General features: G+C 40.4%; 3 protein-coding genes across 3 annotated transcripts; all 3 read left to right on the top strand.

Annotated features, from left to right (window-relative positions):
* The first annotated feature begins 2046 nt into the window (after window positions 1–2046).
* Window positions 2047–4935, top strand: LOC131974963 (serpin A3-5-like). The gene is made up of 6 exons (XM_059337475.1): window positions 2047–2169; window positions 3064–3703; window positions 3918–3988; window positions 4106–4299; window positions 4429–4576; window positions 4668–4935. Exons 2-6 carry the CDS (start codon window positions 3070–3072, stop codon window positions 4860–4862), a joined length of 1242 nt encoding a protein of 413 aa, XP_059193458.1. The 5' UTR covers window positions 2047–2169; window positions 3064–3069; the 3' UTR covers window positions 4863–4935.
* A 775-nt stretch (window positions 4936–5710) lies between these two features.
* On the top strand, window positions 5711–12276 carry carnmt1 (carnosine N-methyltransferase 1). The gene is made up of 8 exons (XM_059337882.1): window positions 5711–5844; window positions 6783–6978; window positions 7071–7237; window positions 7414–7554; window positions 7815–7993; window positions 9115–9228; window positions 10307–10410; window positions 10500–12276. Exons 1-8 carry the CDS (start codon window positions 5711–5713, stop codon window positions 10716–10718), a joined length of 1254 nt encoding a protein of 417 aa, XP_059193865.1. The 3' UTR covers window positions 10719–12276.
* Window positions 12277–12495: 219 nt separating this feature from the next.
* On the top strand, window positions 12496–14243 carry wu:fa19b12 (uncharacterized protein LOC560551 homolog). The gene is made up of 2 exons (XM_059337883.1): window positions 12496–13014; window positions 13453–14243. Exons 1-2 carry the CDS (start codon window positions 12628–12630, stop codon window positions 13621–13623), a joined length of 558 nt encoding a protein of 185 aa, XP_059193866.1. The 5' UTR covers window positions 12496–12627; the 3' UTR covers window positions 13624–14243.
* Window positions 14244–15368: the final 1125 nt, after the last annotated feature.

The raw sequence follows: 15368 nt of genomic DNA, 5'->3' as shown, positions 1-15368 counted from the left end.
AAAATACAATAAATTCAGGGACTATGAGATGCCAAGGCTGCATGATTTTGAAATAAATCAGTAGTCAAATTATTTGACTGATACTGCATTTGCCATATGAGTCATAATGTTGGAGGGAATTATAATGTTTGCATCATTGTCATTATCATTGCCACAAGTGGGATTTAAACTTAGCCCTATATCTTAATCTTCAATGGAAAGCCTTCCAAAATAAGTTCACTTCTTGCATGTGAAACAAAACTGAGGGAGATGAGCCCTGCCCTCGATCCGGCCACAGCCCCAGGTAAAGTTTCTCATTAACTTTTATTAAAAGTTTACGAAGCCCAGGAAACGCTGAACCTCCTTGTGACTAGAGGGAGTAGGCCAGTCTCTGACCCCACCTACCTTTCCAGGGTCCATCATGACCTCCCCCTGAGCAACCACAAACCCCAAGAGAGTCAGAGTGGATCGTTGGAACTCACATTTCTCAGCTTTCACTTACAACTGATGCTGGAGGAGACTTGAAGGACCTTGTTTGACATGCTGTTCATGAGACTGTTCATCAGGGGAGAAGAGCAAAATTTCATCCAGGTACACAAACACAGAACTATTTAACATGTCCTGAAGGACATCATTAACCAGGGCCTGGAAAATCACAGAAGTGTTGGTTGGTCCAAAAGTTATGACTATGTAGTTATAGTGTCCAATGGAGTGTTGAAGGCCATTTTTCACTCGTCCCCCTTCCATATCCCGACCAAGTGATAGGCATTTCTGAGGTCCAGTTTAGAGAAAGTGATAGCCCCATTTAACTGTTCAAAGGCAGAGGGAATGAGGGAGTACAAACACCCATAGGGGGCGAGGAGGCAGGGAGCAACTCCACAATTGTAGGGGCGGTGGGGGGGTATCGACATGGCACGTGACTTGCTGATCACCTCCTGAAGATCATCATCATCACCTGACCAAGCAGCAATTTGACCTGTAGCCCAGTCATTGTGAGGGTTGTGGAGGACTTACCAGGGGAGCCCCAAAACAAGAGGGTGTTGGTGTGAGTAAAAACATATGAAAACTGATCTTTTCACTGTGTAATTCTGGGAATGATAGTGAGAGAGTCTCAGGGTAACTAGGGTTATTAGGGGCTAGAGACAGTGATAGTGTGGCTCACAAGAGCCCTCACTTTCAATGGCGAGCCACAACTTTTAGCTGACAGGTGGTGATGAGGTGTCCCAGCTGACCACAGTAGATGCAACATCTCTCAGTAGCCCCTTTCATAGTGCCGTCCTGCAAATGTCCCGCTATATTGCCGGAAAGATATGCACAGGCTTTTTGCCTTAGGGCGTTCATAGTGATCCCGGTATTCGAGCAGTCCTGTTGCAGAACGCGGTGGGAGGAGACGATAGTGACGTGCGACAGAGCAGCAGCTGTGCTGTGCAATAGCACAGTGCTAATAGGCTACACAGTTAGCTCTGTAGCAGTACAGTGTGTATGTGCTGCAGCAGGATGCGTTCACTAAGTGATCCCCATTTGTTTACAACAAGCACCAGACACTCTGTGCACAGTTAGTGATGCTGGCTTGTTTACGATCAGCGGTGGACATCACGTGTAAAGTTAGGCGCGTGTGTTAGACACCACACGCAACGTCAAATATTCCGCTTTGCAGGGATGGCCTGTTCATAGTGGTCCCGCTTCCAACGGTCCCACCAATTTTTGCCTCTGTGACTACCTCTGGAGGAGGAAAATTGGTGGGATCATTTGATCCCGGGATTCCGCTTCTGGCGCGTTCGTATAGGAGGCGAAACGTTACAGAGCTGTAAATGTCCCGGCATGAAACGGCACTATGAAAGGGGCTAGTGACTCTTTGCTGACACTCCTCTGGGGATAGCCGAGTGTGGGTGCAGGGTCTGGAGAGGCCTCTTTCCCTCTCTCCACTTAGACATAACAAGGAGCATGATTTTACTCATCATTTCCATGTTTGTAGTTTGAAGCAAACTGAAGTAAAACGAAGCAAAGAGGTGGCAGCAGTCTCAGCTTGATGCCATCATTACACTGAACAAAATGCAGGGGTAGAGAAAATAATAAGTTGAGATACAGAATAAACAAACCCAAAGTTCAGTTGCTCTGATCAGTAGTATAAAATGGGCATCTCCCTCTGTCCAGCCTGTGCTTCGCTGTCTGTGCTTTAAACAAGAGCAGGTAAGTGGCTAAAAAGATTAACTCTCAGATGAATTATTCACTTACAACTTTAACAGTTAAAAACTATGTCTGATAGCTTGGGTCTGAGATGTATCTCTACATACTGTAATCAGCAAATCATTAACATCTGTGGGGTTTTACCAATGTAAATTCAGCAAAATTGTTTATTCTTCTTATCATCCTTTTACTCAATCGAACAGTTCCTAGTAACCTCATGGAAAGCTTTATATGTTACTGTAAAATACTAGGCCTCTAACTAATTACAGCCTTTACTTACTACTTGTTCTGTTTACTGTTACACTATCTGTAAGTGCGTGGAGGAAAAAAAGGTAACTTTGCAAGATATCATAAACCTGTATCAATAATAGTTATGATAATCAGGATACAGAGCACAGACAGACATGTCTAAATCAGAAATTCATACAGCTAAAACCAAACCTTATTGACATGAGTCTACAGGTCTTTCTGATTTCTAAAAAACCTTGATATGTTAGCATGACAGTTGAGAAGGACAGGAGCGTTCCTTTTAATCCCCCCGCTCCTCCTCCAACCACTCTTCAAATGGCCTCTGTGTGATGTATGTTGTTATGTTAAACCAAAGGGCTGAGAGAGAGTGAACGAGGTGAAGTGGAACTACTAATGAAACGCAGCATTGGATTCAAATGTTGCTAAACCAATCAGACACTGGCTTCTCTAAATACTTCCTACTTAGATAAGAACAACACAGATTTTTTAAAATGTAAAATAACAAAACTGTTCCAACAAGAAAATGACACGTTCATGCAGGTTAATTCATAATAAGAGTAAAAAACAACAACATTGCATGTCTAATTTAAAGTGCAAACACTGAGTAACCCAAATAAACATTGGTGCCCTTTTGAACTTTGGTCTTAGTTCACCATGATGCATGCAACTGTGGGTATCTGGATCTTATCAGCAGTGATCTGTGTGGGGACAGGCCACCACCATATCGGTCATGGCAACGATCCGGCAAACCAAGAAACAACACTCAACGGCAGTGCCAACAGCGTCTCACTGGTGACTTCAGCCAACAAAGAGTTTGCCTACCGTCTGTACAGGAAGTTAGCAGCTCATGCTGACTCAGAGGGCAAGAATATCTTCTTCTCCCCAGTTAGTGTGTCTGTGGCCTTGGCTGCCTTGTCTGTAGGAGCTCGGGGGGAGACCCACCATCAGCTTTTCAGTGGTCTGGGTTTCAACAACTCCCAGCTGACGCAGACAGATGTAGATCAGGCCTTCCAGGTGCTCCTGAAAAATGCACAATCTCAGCAAGACCGCAATGAAGGAACCGCTGTATTTGTAGACAACCGATTCAAGCCGGAGCCTGAATTCTTGGGGACCTTGAAGCAGTCCTACCTTGCAGATGGGTTCAATGTTGACTTCAGCCAAAGCAATGACAGTGCCGATACCATCAATAAGTACGTGAATGAGAAGACCAACGGGAAGATAGACAAGCTGGTTGAAACCATGGATCCAAGCACAGTCATGTACATCCTTAGCTACATCTACTTTAAAGGTAAAAGGTTACGTGAGATCTGGGCTTCATTTCTAAACCCATAGTACCATCCTGTTTAGTATGATGGGAAAAAGAGCCCAAAACATAGTCTGTCATGATGTAATGTCAAATGCTCGATGCAAAACATCCAGAAAATCTAATGGCATCCAGTGATGCAAGCCAGCATGATTTCCTGGCTACTCTGATCCACAATCCTGACCAGTGTGTTTTACAGGAAAATGGGCGACTCAATTTGATCCTGAGCTCACCAAGGAGGACCTTTTCATAGTGGATGAGAACACCAAGGTTGAATTGACATCATATATTTAGAACAGATTTGAGTTGCAGTATTTCTGCATCATAATGTATCCTGAATACTGTGTGTCTTTTCTAACGAATGTACTTTAAATTGTCATTTTCCAGGTTCCAGTCCAGATGATGATTTTGAAACACGATTTTGATACCTATCATGACCAGATAATTAAGACATCTGTCCTCCGCCTGCGCTTTAACAGCACCTACTCCATGCTGCTGATGTTGCCTGATGACATGGCAACACTGGAGAATGCCTTCAGCCCAGGCCATGTCACCAAATGGTTGAAGTCGATGAACTCCAGGTTTGAAGAATCTTCAATCTTCTTTACAATCTTTGTTATGAATATATAAGGTTTGACCCAGTACCAACACCTCGGCTTTGTCCTGTCAGATCAGTCACTGTATGTTTGTCTATTACCCATTTTTTAAAGGACTCTTAACATATACATTCCAAAGTTCTCCATCAAGACTTCCTACAAAATGAATGATGTGCTGACTGAAATGGGAATGACAGACATGTTTGGTTATCGTGCAAATTTGACTGGCATTTCAGAGGGGCATGAACTGGTAGTCTCAAAGGTAAAGACAGAAAATAATGTGTTAATTTGCTCATATTCCCTTCACTTTATGTCTTTATTATCTATTTCCTCTTGCCTCCATTGTACTGCAGGTTGTACACCAAGCTACCCTGGATGTGGATGAGGTCGGGGCCACCGCTGCAGCTGCAACAGGCATTGAGATCGTATTAAAGTCCTTCTCCAGAGTCCCTGTCATGAAGTTCAATCGTCCTTTCATGGTCATCATAATTGAACGCAACACAGAAAACATCCTCTTCATGGGCAAGATTATCAACCCAAACATCTGATGGAAGGAGATCTTTGTGTTTGCTCAAGCTGACAAGCTGTTACATCACTTATTAAATACTGAGGAAAACCTGTTCTGTGGTCTCCTCCTTTGTGATTGAGTGTGTGGCAAATAGTGTTTGCTTTTATATTACTTTTTTAAGGTAAAATAACACCCATCAAATATTAACAGCAGGAATTTCCATTAGCATTTGGCATTTTCCATAACAGATCAGGTTTTATGAAAAATACAATAAATTCAGGGACTATGAGATGCCAGGGTTGCATGATTTTGAAAGAAGTCAGTAGTAAAATTATTTGGCTGATACTGCATTTGCCATATGAGTCACAATGTTGGAGGGAATTATAATGTTTGCATCATTGTCATTATCATTGCCACAAGTGGGATTTAAACCCAGCCCTATATCTTAATCTTCAATGTAAAGCCTATATAATGAACAAACAATAAATAATAAATATATAAATAAATACAATTAAAACAACTAATTAAGTAGTTATCAAGGGCAAACACATAACCTCAAATTTCTTTGAATAATTATGCTATTATTGTGAATATATGGATACATTTATAATTATTTATAGGCTTACTAGATTCAAAAGGCCTCTTCGTTCCTGAATGGTACTAAGGATGGGCGTGTTTCGAAGATTTTATGGATATGAAATGCATTTAATTCTTTACCTTCATTCAGTAGATCTTACAGTGGCAGGACAACTAACTGTAAGATCCTCATACCGACTGTCGGTGGCAGTAACGCGCCTTGTGGAGTATTTTCTGCTTGAATTTAAAAAAAATCCCCAGAAGAAGAAGTCTGTCGCGTTTTGATTGGACGGCTGTAAGTTTGTTTCAGACATGGCCGAAACAGCAGAAGGACCGCAAGGAGGACGATATTTTAACAAAGAAAGAATAAAATACAGCCCCGAGGAGGAGGCCAGACTGGAAAGGCAGCATTTCTGGAGAATAATCGATGCTTTTAGATTTTACAGGTATAATCACGCTTAAAAATAAAGTGCGGGCAAGGTATCGACAGTTGGTGTCAATATAGGATGTCGTTAGCAAATGAATAGCAAAGGAAAGATAACTAGATTTGGATGGACACCTTCTAATTTAGACAGCTCATAATATATTTAAGCTTTGGTTAGTGCGACCCACTGTTAAGCCTACCTGCATTTAACCATCCTCCTGTGGCATTAATTTGCGAATTTGCTGACTTTAGCTCCACTTATGTCATGGCACCATCTCATCCTTTCATCCCTAACACAAGTTAAAACAATCGCACTTAAAGCTATAATATGTAACTTTTCTGCATTAAAATTGATATAAAAAAAAAAAACCGACCAGAAAATGCTATATATTATTAGTATTGTGTACTTAAATAATCAAAATATTGAAACAAATTCTAAACCCAGAGAAATTAGTAATTTTATTCAAGGTTACTGTCTGTTTCATATGGTGGCCTGTCATCATATCCACACAGATGTGTGTATGTATGTGTGATTGACCCCACTTGGATTTTAAACAGACTACAAACTCATCTTTCCCAGACTGCATATCACCTTGGCAGACGATGGTCATTTCCCTGCATATGTGTGACGGCAGACACATTCTTAAGAATCAGAAACAAGCCGATTAAATGTTGGCAGCAGCTCAACTCACCCTTATCCTGCTGATGATTTGGCAATGACAGCAATTGTGGAGAAGACAACCACTCCCTTGATCCCATGCTACTTCATGATGCCTTTCATTGTTTTTATTGAGAGATTACTAGTGACAGAGTAAATAATATATGTACCATTTGCACCAGAGTGTTAGACACCCACTGCATCAATAAACACTCATTGTTCCTCCGGTGAGTGACTTGTGTTTGCCACACAGGACATAAATAAATCCTGTAAACTGTTGCTCTGTCTTGTGTTCTTGTCAGGGTCCATGTCCAGGAGCAGGTTAAGCGTGCAGAGCGTCAATTTCAGAGCCTCCCACCGCACCACCAGAATTTACTTCCAAATGTTTTGTCTAACCTGACTCGGATTCGCCAGTGTGCGGACCACAACCAGGAGATTCTGCAGGCCATCGTTCACAACAGCCTCCACATGTTTGAGAACATTGAGTATGGCGAGAGGGTAAGGCTTCACTTGCAGCAGGAGGTCTACATATAGTTACATTTTGTTATTTATTCAAGGAGTTTTGGTTTGTGTCTTCATTCATCTGCCAGGAGGATCCGCGGAAGGTGCGGCCGTCCACTACTTTTGACATGGACAAGCTTAAATCCACCATAAAACAGTTTGTCAGAGACTGGAGCGAGACGGGCCGTAGTGAAAGGGACACCTGCTACCTGCCCATCATTCAAGAGATCCAAAGACTATTCCCAAGTGACCAATAGTAGGAAGCACACATGCTCACTCACACAGACAACCACACAAACACCTCACTGCATGCTAATATACCTGCATACTAAATCATACAAGCAAACACTATTTCCAATAATTCTGATGATGTTGACTTTCTTCATGTTTTCCATGTGATATGTGCATTTTGTACATTTTTTATTATGTCAGTGATGTGTCTAAGGTGAGCGTGCTGATTCCGGGTGCTGGGCTTGGCCGTCTAGCCTGGGAGATAGCACGGCTGGGTTATATTTGCCAGGGCAACGAATGGAGCTTCTTCATGCTCTTCTCTTCAAACTTTGTTCTCAATAGGTACAGCATATACGAACACTAACACCACACTCCCCTTCCTGTGCATACATTCATGAAGGTTATCCCCTGCTTGCTTGAAGTGTAATTGTATTAATTGCTCTTGATTCTATAAGTTTGTGTCGGTGATCACTGATCACAAATAAAAGCAGAACACATTTTATATTCAGTGGTTTCAGGCAGTAGGTGTTTGACCTCATACTCTGTTGAATACCGCTTCCATCCGTCCACCTGTCCTCACAAATTTGGACTGCTCCATTCAGGTGTGAACAGCTGAACTCTCTGACCCTGTACCCCTGGATCCACCAGTTTAGCAACAACAAGAAATCCGCCGACCAAACGCGAGCAATCACATTCCCCGATGTCAACCCTCAGAGCCTACCGCTAGATGCAGACTTCTCCATGGTAGCAGGGGACTTTGTGGAAGTCTACAGGGACTCAGGTCAGTAGAAGCAGTGTGGATCTTTTGCTTATATAGTGTCGCTGAATTGCAGTTAAATTACATAACACGTTAAAGACAACAAGGGCTTTGGGTATACATCTGTCCCTTACGGATTTTGCGATCAAAATCCCTTTTTTCCTCTTTTAAAATAATCCTTTTAGGCAGAGCTCACTCCCACACTGTATACTGCCCTCAGCAAGTAACTGTATATCATTCTAGTTAGACTTTGTCACATCACAAAATTTAAAATAAAAAAAATGCTGGTAATACAGTGTTTAAGAAAAGCCCCTGCAATGTTTTGATGTCTGGTTGCAATAATCACAGAAATTTGATTAGAATTTGAAAAATGTGCTCACCAACACAAAGACATTTAACTTAAGCCCTCAAGAATGGGTTACAGATAGTAGAGTTGGGGGGGGGGGTCGATACAGCATAGTATCGCTATATTTTGCATGGCAATATTATATTGGTTAATGGCCGCCAAGTATCCGTATTTAGCGTTCCGTCGGGCCGTAAGTTTTTTCGCCATTTTTTTGTTTTTATCTGGAGGCCATAGCGGGCTCACTTCTATGAATATAGATAGATTCTGGTATCATAAGAAACTAGAAGATTTAAGAAATCTATAGGCACCATGTAAGGATATCGTGTCAGGAAGCTGTCAAAATAATGCAGCAAAATTAGGCTTTTTTTTATGTTTCATTCAAAAAAAATTCAGAGCAGTGAAGCTTAAAGTTAAAGGAAGAAAGTTTGAGAAGTTGCAGCTGTTGTTGTCGATACATGTTTGATATCAGTTAAGTTCAGTTTGACTGATCAGTCTGTGGGTTTGACTCATTGTGGAGAATTAAAATCACAATAATACCAAGTATAAGGATAAAATCGTATTGGGGGGCCTCCGCTGATTCCAACCTCTAACAGATAATTGACTGTATTGAAATTTGGCTGATAAGGTGTATATCATTCATCGTGTTCTCCGAAAAGCACACATTTAAATGACCCTGAAATAAAATGAACCATTTTGATGCGAGTGTGCTGTTCATGATGAATAATGAATGGTCAATTCTGCATCTTCACAGCATTATTTCAAAGTCATCATGTTAAAATCTATTGTCTGTTTCTGTCAGATTCCTGGGACTGTGTGGCGACCTGCTTCTTTATTGACACAGCTCATAATGTCATTGAGTATGTAGAGACAATCTGGAACATTCTTAAACCTGGTGGAGTGTGGATTAACATGGGTGAGTCAGCCTTTGAAAATAAAATTTTATTTATATGTTATCTTCCACAGACAAACTAAATTATTTCCACGAGAAGATAATGTGCTGTTGAAACTGTTGATGTTAAAAAAGACAAATAGACCCCAACAGACCTGCAACAACCAGAGAAATATAGAAAATCGGTGAAAGTTGGTGGTTCAATCTCCGACCATGTTGAAGTACGGGCAAGATACTGAACCCCAAATTGCTGCTGATGCTGCGTTCATCAGTGTGTATGAATTCCTGATGGTGGCAGCTGGCACCACGTAGGGTAGCCTCGGTCACCAGTGTATGAATGTGAGTGTGAATGAGCGCTGTCTGTAGTGTAAAGGGCAATATCAGTGCAGGCCATTTACCATTTACATCCCACATGGTAACTGCTAGCTAGAAAAATCTAGCAGAAGGTGTTATTAAGTAATAAACTGTGTCCTGGAGCATATTCTCTGCTGGTAACTGAAATATAAAAACCACAAAATATATTCACTCCAGTAATATAATCAAAACTACATTAAAAGAACTTGGGCAGCAGTCATGTTGGCAGAGCTGTGGTCCACACATGTAATTAGAAAATGCATTCTGCATGTATAGGGTTGTAATTTTACTAATTTTCTTTTAATGTAATGCTGGCAAGTGATCTGTACATGTACATGATGGAAGAGTGCTGCTGAACACATATACAGTGGTGTGAAATAGTGTTTGCCCCCTTCCTGATTTCTTATTTTTTTGCATGTTTGTCAAACTTAAATGTTTGTCAAACTTAAATGTTTCAGATCATCAAATAAATTAAAATATTACTCAAAAATAACACAAGTAAACACAAAAGGCCGGTTTTAAACGACAGTTTTTATTAAGGGAAAACAAAATCCAAACCTGTGTTATATTTGACTAATATTTAAATTTGTTCGTTGATCTGAAACATGTAAGTGTGACAAACTAAAATAAGAAATCAGGAAGGGGGCCAACACTTTTTCACACCACTGTACATCAACGTTGTGTATGAAATAAGAGTTTAACATTTAGTATAAATTGATCTCAACATTTAAATTAAATGTTCCTTCAGGTCCACTGCTGTACCACTTTGAAAACATGGCCAATGAACTCTCAGTTGAACTTAGCTATGAAGACATTAGGACAGCAATTGTTAACTTTGGCTTCCACATGGAGGTAAGCCAAGGGCTTTGAATTACATCCATTCATTTTAATCATGAAATCTTGTTCCAGTATAAAAACAGCATTTATATCTTGTGCTACAGGTGGAGAAACAATCAGTACAGACCACCTACACAGAGAATGACCGCTCTATGCTGAGATACATTTACGACTGTGTCTTCTTTGTGGCACGGAAACCTGCAGACCTGTATTTTAAGAAAGAAGAAGAAGAAGACGAAGAAGAAGAAGATGATGACCAACAACAGAGTTCTCCACCAGCCGCTAAGTCACAGCGGCGAGAAGGTACCGACAGCCTTACGTGACAGGAAATCCTTTGACAAAAACAGTGGACTTAGAGGTGTGCCACCATTGAAAAAGCAAAGATTGGATTGACAAAATGAAAAAGAAAATGGACACAGAAGGAAAATAATCAGTGGACATCAATTTTCTTTTTTTGTTATATTTTTTTATGATGCATCTCATGGAGAAACGTGTCTGACTCAGAAGACCCAGCGTTATCTGAAACACCTTAAAAACATCTACATCTATAGATACCTGGGTTTGAGATGAGCCAGTAAGCATTGTTTTCTGTTTTAGTGGTCTTTGAGTGTTTTCTACAAGCCGTGAAGACTATATTTCTTTTAACTGCCTGCTTGACTGCCTGCGGTCTTACTAATTCCCATCTCCATTGACTTTCACTGCCTCAGAGAGAGTGCGTGCGTGCGTGTGCGTGCGTGTGTGTGTGTGTGTGTGTGCGTGCGTGTGCGTGCGTGCGTGTGCGAAAGGACAGCGTGATGTGCTCATTAGCTCTTGAAATCTATTTATTTTTTTCAAATATGGTGCCAATTGTTATGTCTACTCATTTGAATTGAATATCAATCCCTGAAAATGTAATCAAAACATTTCTTCAGCTTTTCAGGAATACATTGTTTTAAATTTGGAGATGACTTTCATTGACTTTCCTGGTTTCTAATCACACTTTGGAATAAAGCCAAACATTTTAAAAAACATTAATATCAAGAGTTTAAATATTTTAAGTTTGATGCAGTTTTAACGCCGACATAACAGCCCTCGAACTCAGCTCATCGTTTGCGATTATTTCAGCATTTTTTGCAAGTGCTGAAAAAGCAAATGTGTGTTACAGGTGTGATAAAGATGCATGCATCTTAGTTTATACTAAATCATATAAGCTACAATATATTTCAATGCAGACATTTTGTCTAGCTGTCTAGGAAAAGCACAGGTAGAGACGATGCTGTTAACGATGTAGCTGTTCCATCCAAGGCTAGGAAAGGGATATTAATCTGTCAGAGGTCTCCAAAATTGTTTCTGTAGATGAATGAAATGACCAGGATTACAAATTAGACACTGCTTCGCTCCATAAATTTCATGTCATTTAACAGAGTTAATTGCGGCTGTCGGTGGGAGTGCATGTCACTTTCAGGCTTATAGACCAACATCTGTAAGTCCGTTTTCTTCCAAAGCTGCCTTGTTGGAAAAACAATTTCACCAAAAAATATGTATGAGTGAAAACTGTATCAATGACAGCTGGTTAAAGATATGTTTTTCATGTTACAGCTCCTCTCCACTCTGACAGTTGGGTCCCCCCAACCTTCAAACAAAGAGGATGGAAAAGTTTGAATAGAGTTTAAAAGTGAATGTATGAATGAGTTGAAAATGCATGTTTTTCCCTGAAAAAAAATTGACTGTTTCGGTATTAAGGTGTGGATGAGAAAGAATGAGTAGTGCCTGTGTCCTGATTGAGCTGATTTTGATGTTTGAATGAAGTTTCTATGTTGAATAATGTAGAAGGAGTGACAAAAAAACCTGAAAGAATAATAAACTTTAAAACTTTAAAAAAGAATAATAAAAAAAAATTGAAATAACTTGTAGTAAAAGGACATCGCCTCTAGCATTCACACCAAAAATCTGCATTTAGATACATAAAATTAACCCATAATCATAATATTATTAGACAAAAACTAAACATCTGTGTGTTGGAGGTATGAGCATGAATGCACCGCCACAGGAAAGAAGGATGCTGTGGGCGGGGTTAGGCAGCAGTGCTCTCCTCTGATTGGTTAAACAGACTGCCTCGCAAAAATGTACTACCGGCGCACACCATTGTGCGACTAAAGCTGCTGAAAACATCCGTGATCAAAGCAACTAGTAAAAGCATCAAAATCCCAAAGTGCTTTTTGATTACTGCTGTGAACTAGTGAGCTGACAATCATGGCGAAGAGACGCGTCGAGGACACTTTGCTGCACGACTCTCCCTCCAAAAGATGCTGCCGCTCACTTTGCGGTGTTGACATGCAGCTGGAAAGCATGGTTCCTACCGGGGGTGTGAGCCCGCCGTCCTTGCTGGCTCTTCTGGGCAGCCGCTGCAGAAAGAGGCCTCTCTACTTCGAAGACCCGGAGATACAAGAAGAGGCAGCGGCTGCCCTTTATCGCAAGCCCACACACTGCGACACCAGAAAGCATGCAGCTAATGTTTTGACGGTGCAGACTTCTGGAAGTTTCCAGGAACGGCGCAGCTCCAGCACGCCAACGAGCTCCAAGAAACGGCCTCGAGAGGACTCCACGGGTACAGAGACCGCGTGTAAAGCCAATGATAAGGTTAGTTATTGACAACGGAGCAGAAGTTTTACAGTGTGCAGAAAAATTGGGCTGTTCAGAGAGTGTAATGGCACCAAATGTCCACTAGGCGTCACCCATTACCCTTTAGATTCAGTCATGGGGAAAAAAACATTACCACCCTTGTTTTCTTGTTCATTTAATGCCTGTTACAACTAAAGGTACATTTGTTTGGACAAATATAACAATAACAGCAAAAATAGCTCACAAGAGTTTAATTTATGAGCTGATATCTAGCCATTTCCCATGGTTTTCGTGATAATGATTTTGGCTGTTATTAAGAAAACCATGGAAATTGTCTAGATATCAATGTTTTTCCCATGACTGTAGCTATATCCGTGGGAAAACAGGACTAATATGTTACAGCTGGACGCTTCTCCTGAGCTCAACCCTTTCTCTCTCTCTTTCTCCTCACTCCAGACTGATGAAGACTCCAACCCTGAAGACTGCAGCTACAACTCCTTCCAGTACTGGAGGGTCCCCTTACCTGAACTTGATCTTTCCCTACTGGACGATGCCAATGACTTTTCCCAAAGAAAAGATGAGTCAAAAGTCAAAGACTCTTCTTCTGCTGATGCGATGGAAACCTGAGGATGACAGGTGCAAGAGAGTCTGCTCTACTCTGTCCTTACATCAGCAGTCAAACATGATGAAAATATGATGCTTTTCACCAGATAAGAGACATAAAAAGCACATTGAGGTTGCTTGAAGTGTATCCAGGGGAGATGCAGCAACCTGATGTCGCAGTCCGCCAAAGTAGCCCTGACAGTGCTTTAGGTTGTGACTGAGCCTCATGCATGTGTAAGATCTCAGTGACTTGGCCCAAGCAACAATAACATCCGTGCTGCAAAAATTCTGTTCTTGCAGTGTTGTGAAATTTTAGTAAACCTGTGCTAAGGGTTCCCTTAAGTTGTAGATAGTTTCCACAGCTACAGTATGTGTGAAAAGTATGTCAGACAGCCTGCTGTGCAATGATGACTAATACTTTTGTTTCGTGCAGAATCTCTAACTTGCAAACCCAGTGTTTTATACATATATTAAAGAAATTAGGTATGAAAACTGGGTCTGCACATAACAGTTCATATTATAGTCCATAATATCTTTTCACTGTCTTTGTTTTGTGTAACACATTCCAAAGTTGTTCATAGTTTAAATGTAACATATAAATGTTGGATACAATTTTAACACCTTATTAAAGATTTTACTGTTTACTGGATTAGCACTTTTATTACTAATATTTTTACTGATAAACATTGGTAATCAGAGCTGATTGTCTCACCCACTTGTTTTCACTGGCAGAAGAGTTTTGTAAGAAGCTACAAAATCCAGCTAGAGAGAAATAGAGTAGCAAATTACATGCACATGACTATATATATATATATATATATATATATATATATATATATATATATATATATATAGCTGTGCACATGCCTGCTGCAATCCATGTTTATAAGGTTAGTATTTTTTCTCCACTGCCCTGAGACCTTAAGATCCCTTCACTTTTTGCATACTTTTTACATTTAAGAACCCATAATGACAACATGAAAACATCTTTTTAGAAATTAGTAATAAGACCCTTAACTCAGTACTTTGTAGAAGCAGCAATTAAAACTTTGACTTTTCTTGGATAAGTTTTGTAGACTTATGGGCAAAATGACAATTCTGTCAATTTAAAATTAAATCCAGAGTACAATCAAGTAGCAGTAGTGTGCTGTTGGTGAAAGTTTAATTCACTTTGAACTAATCTTTTATATTATTGGGGAGTAATGAGTAGTCTCTGTGAGTGATTAGTTCATTTTCAAGCAGTACGTTCCTTCGTCACATGGCATCAGCTCAGTGAGGACAGGAAACAAATGATTAGTTCGTGACTCAACTGTGCGTCCTCAAGTTTGAGTCTCTCGTTCATTTGTCATGTGACAGCTGTAGAGGCTCAGTCGCTGGGCTGAGCAGCAGAAATGAGTCGACTCGTTCACGTCTCATAAAAGATCATCAGGTTTGTGTCTTGCGTTCATTTGTCACGTGACAGGCAGCCCCAGGGCTGTGGGTGTCGCACTAGTTAAAATGAACGAAATTACTTAAAAAAAATTAAAAAAAAGGTTAGTTCAGTTTACAATCCGAGAGTCAGTGATCCGAGTCAGTAAAAGATTTGAACTTCCCAACACTATCTAGCAGTGGTGGAAAAAGTATTCAGATCCTGTACTGAACTAAAAGTGCTAATAACACTGAAATTACTCCACTTACAAGTAGAAGTCCTGAGTTCAAAATGTACTTAACACGAAAGTATCAGCATCAAAATGTACTTAAAGTATCAGAAGTAAAAGTACTTGTTATGC

This window comes from Centropristis striata, chromosome 7 (genome assembly GCF_030273125.1).
Source record: "Centropristis striata isolate RG_2023a ecotype Rhode Island chromosome 7, C.striata_1.0, whole genome shotgun sequence".
NCBI classification, from domain to species: Eukaryota; Metazoa; Chordata; class Actinopteri; order Perciformes; family Serranidae; genus Centropristis; species Centropristis striata.
This window is presented reverse-complemented; position numbering and strand designations above follow the sequence as displayed.

Excerpts from the sequence above, each read along its gene's own strand:
- carnmt1 (XM_059337882.1), top strand. The coding sequence starts at position 5,711 with ATGGCCGAAACAGCAGAAGGACCGCAAGGAGGACGATATTTTAACAAA. Across the intron at positions 7,555-7,814 it reads TCAAACTTTGTTCTCAATAG|GTGTGAACAGCTGAACTCTC; the intron begins GTACAGCATATA and ends TGCTCCATTCAG. Across the intron at positions 10,411-10,499 it reads ACTTTGGCTTCCACATGGAG|GTGGAGAAACAATCAGTACA; the intron begins GTAAGCCAAGGG and ends CTTGTGCTACAG.
- wu:fa19b12 (XM_059337883.1), top strand. The coding sequence starts at position 12,628 with ATGGCGAAGAGACGCGTCGAGGACACTTTGCTGCACGACTCTCCCTCC. Across the intron at positions 13,015-13,452 it reads CGTGTAAAGCCAATGATAAG|ACTGATGAAGACTCCAACCC; the intron begins GTTAGTTATTGA and ends TCCTCACTCCAG.
- LOC131974963 (XM_059337475.1), top strand. The coding sequence starts at position 3,070 with ATGATGCATGCAACTGTGGGTATCTGGATCTTATCAGCAGTGATCTGT. Across the intron at positions 4,300-4,428 it reads TTGAAGTCGATGAACTCCAG|GACTCTTAACATATACATTC; the intron begins GTTTGAAGAATC and ends CATTTTTTAAAG. Across the intron at positions 4,577-4,667 it reads ATGAACTGGTAGTCTCAAAG|GTTGTACACCAAGCTACCCT; the intron begins GTAAAGACAGAA and ends ATTGTACTGCAG.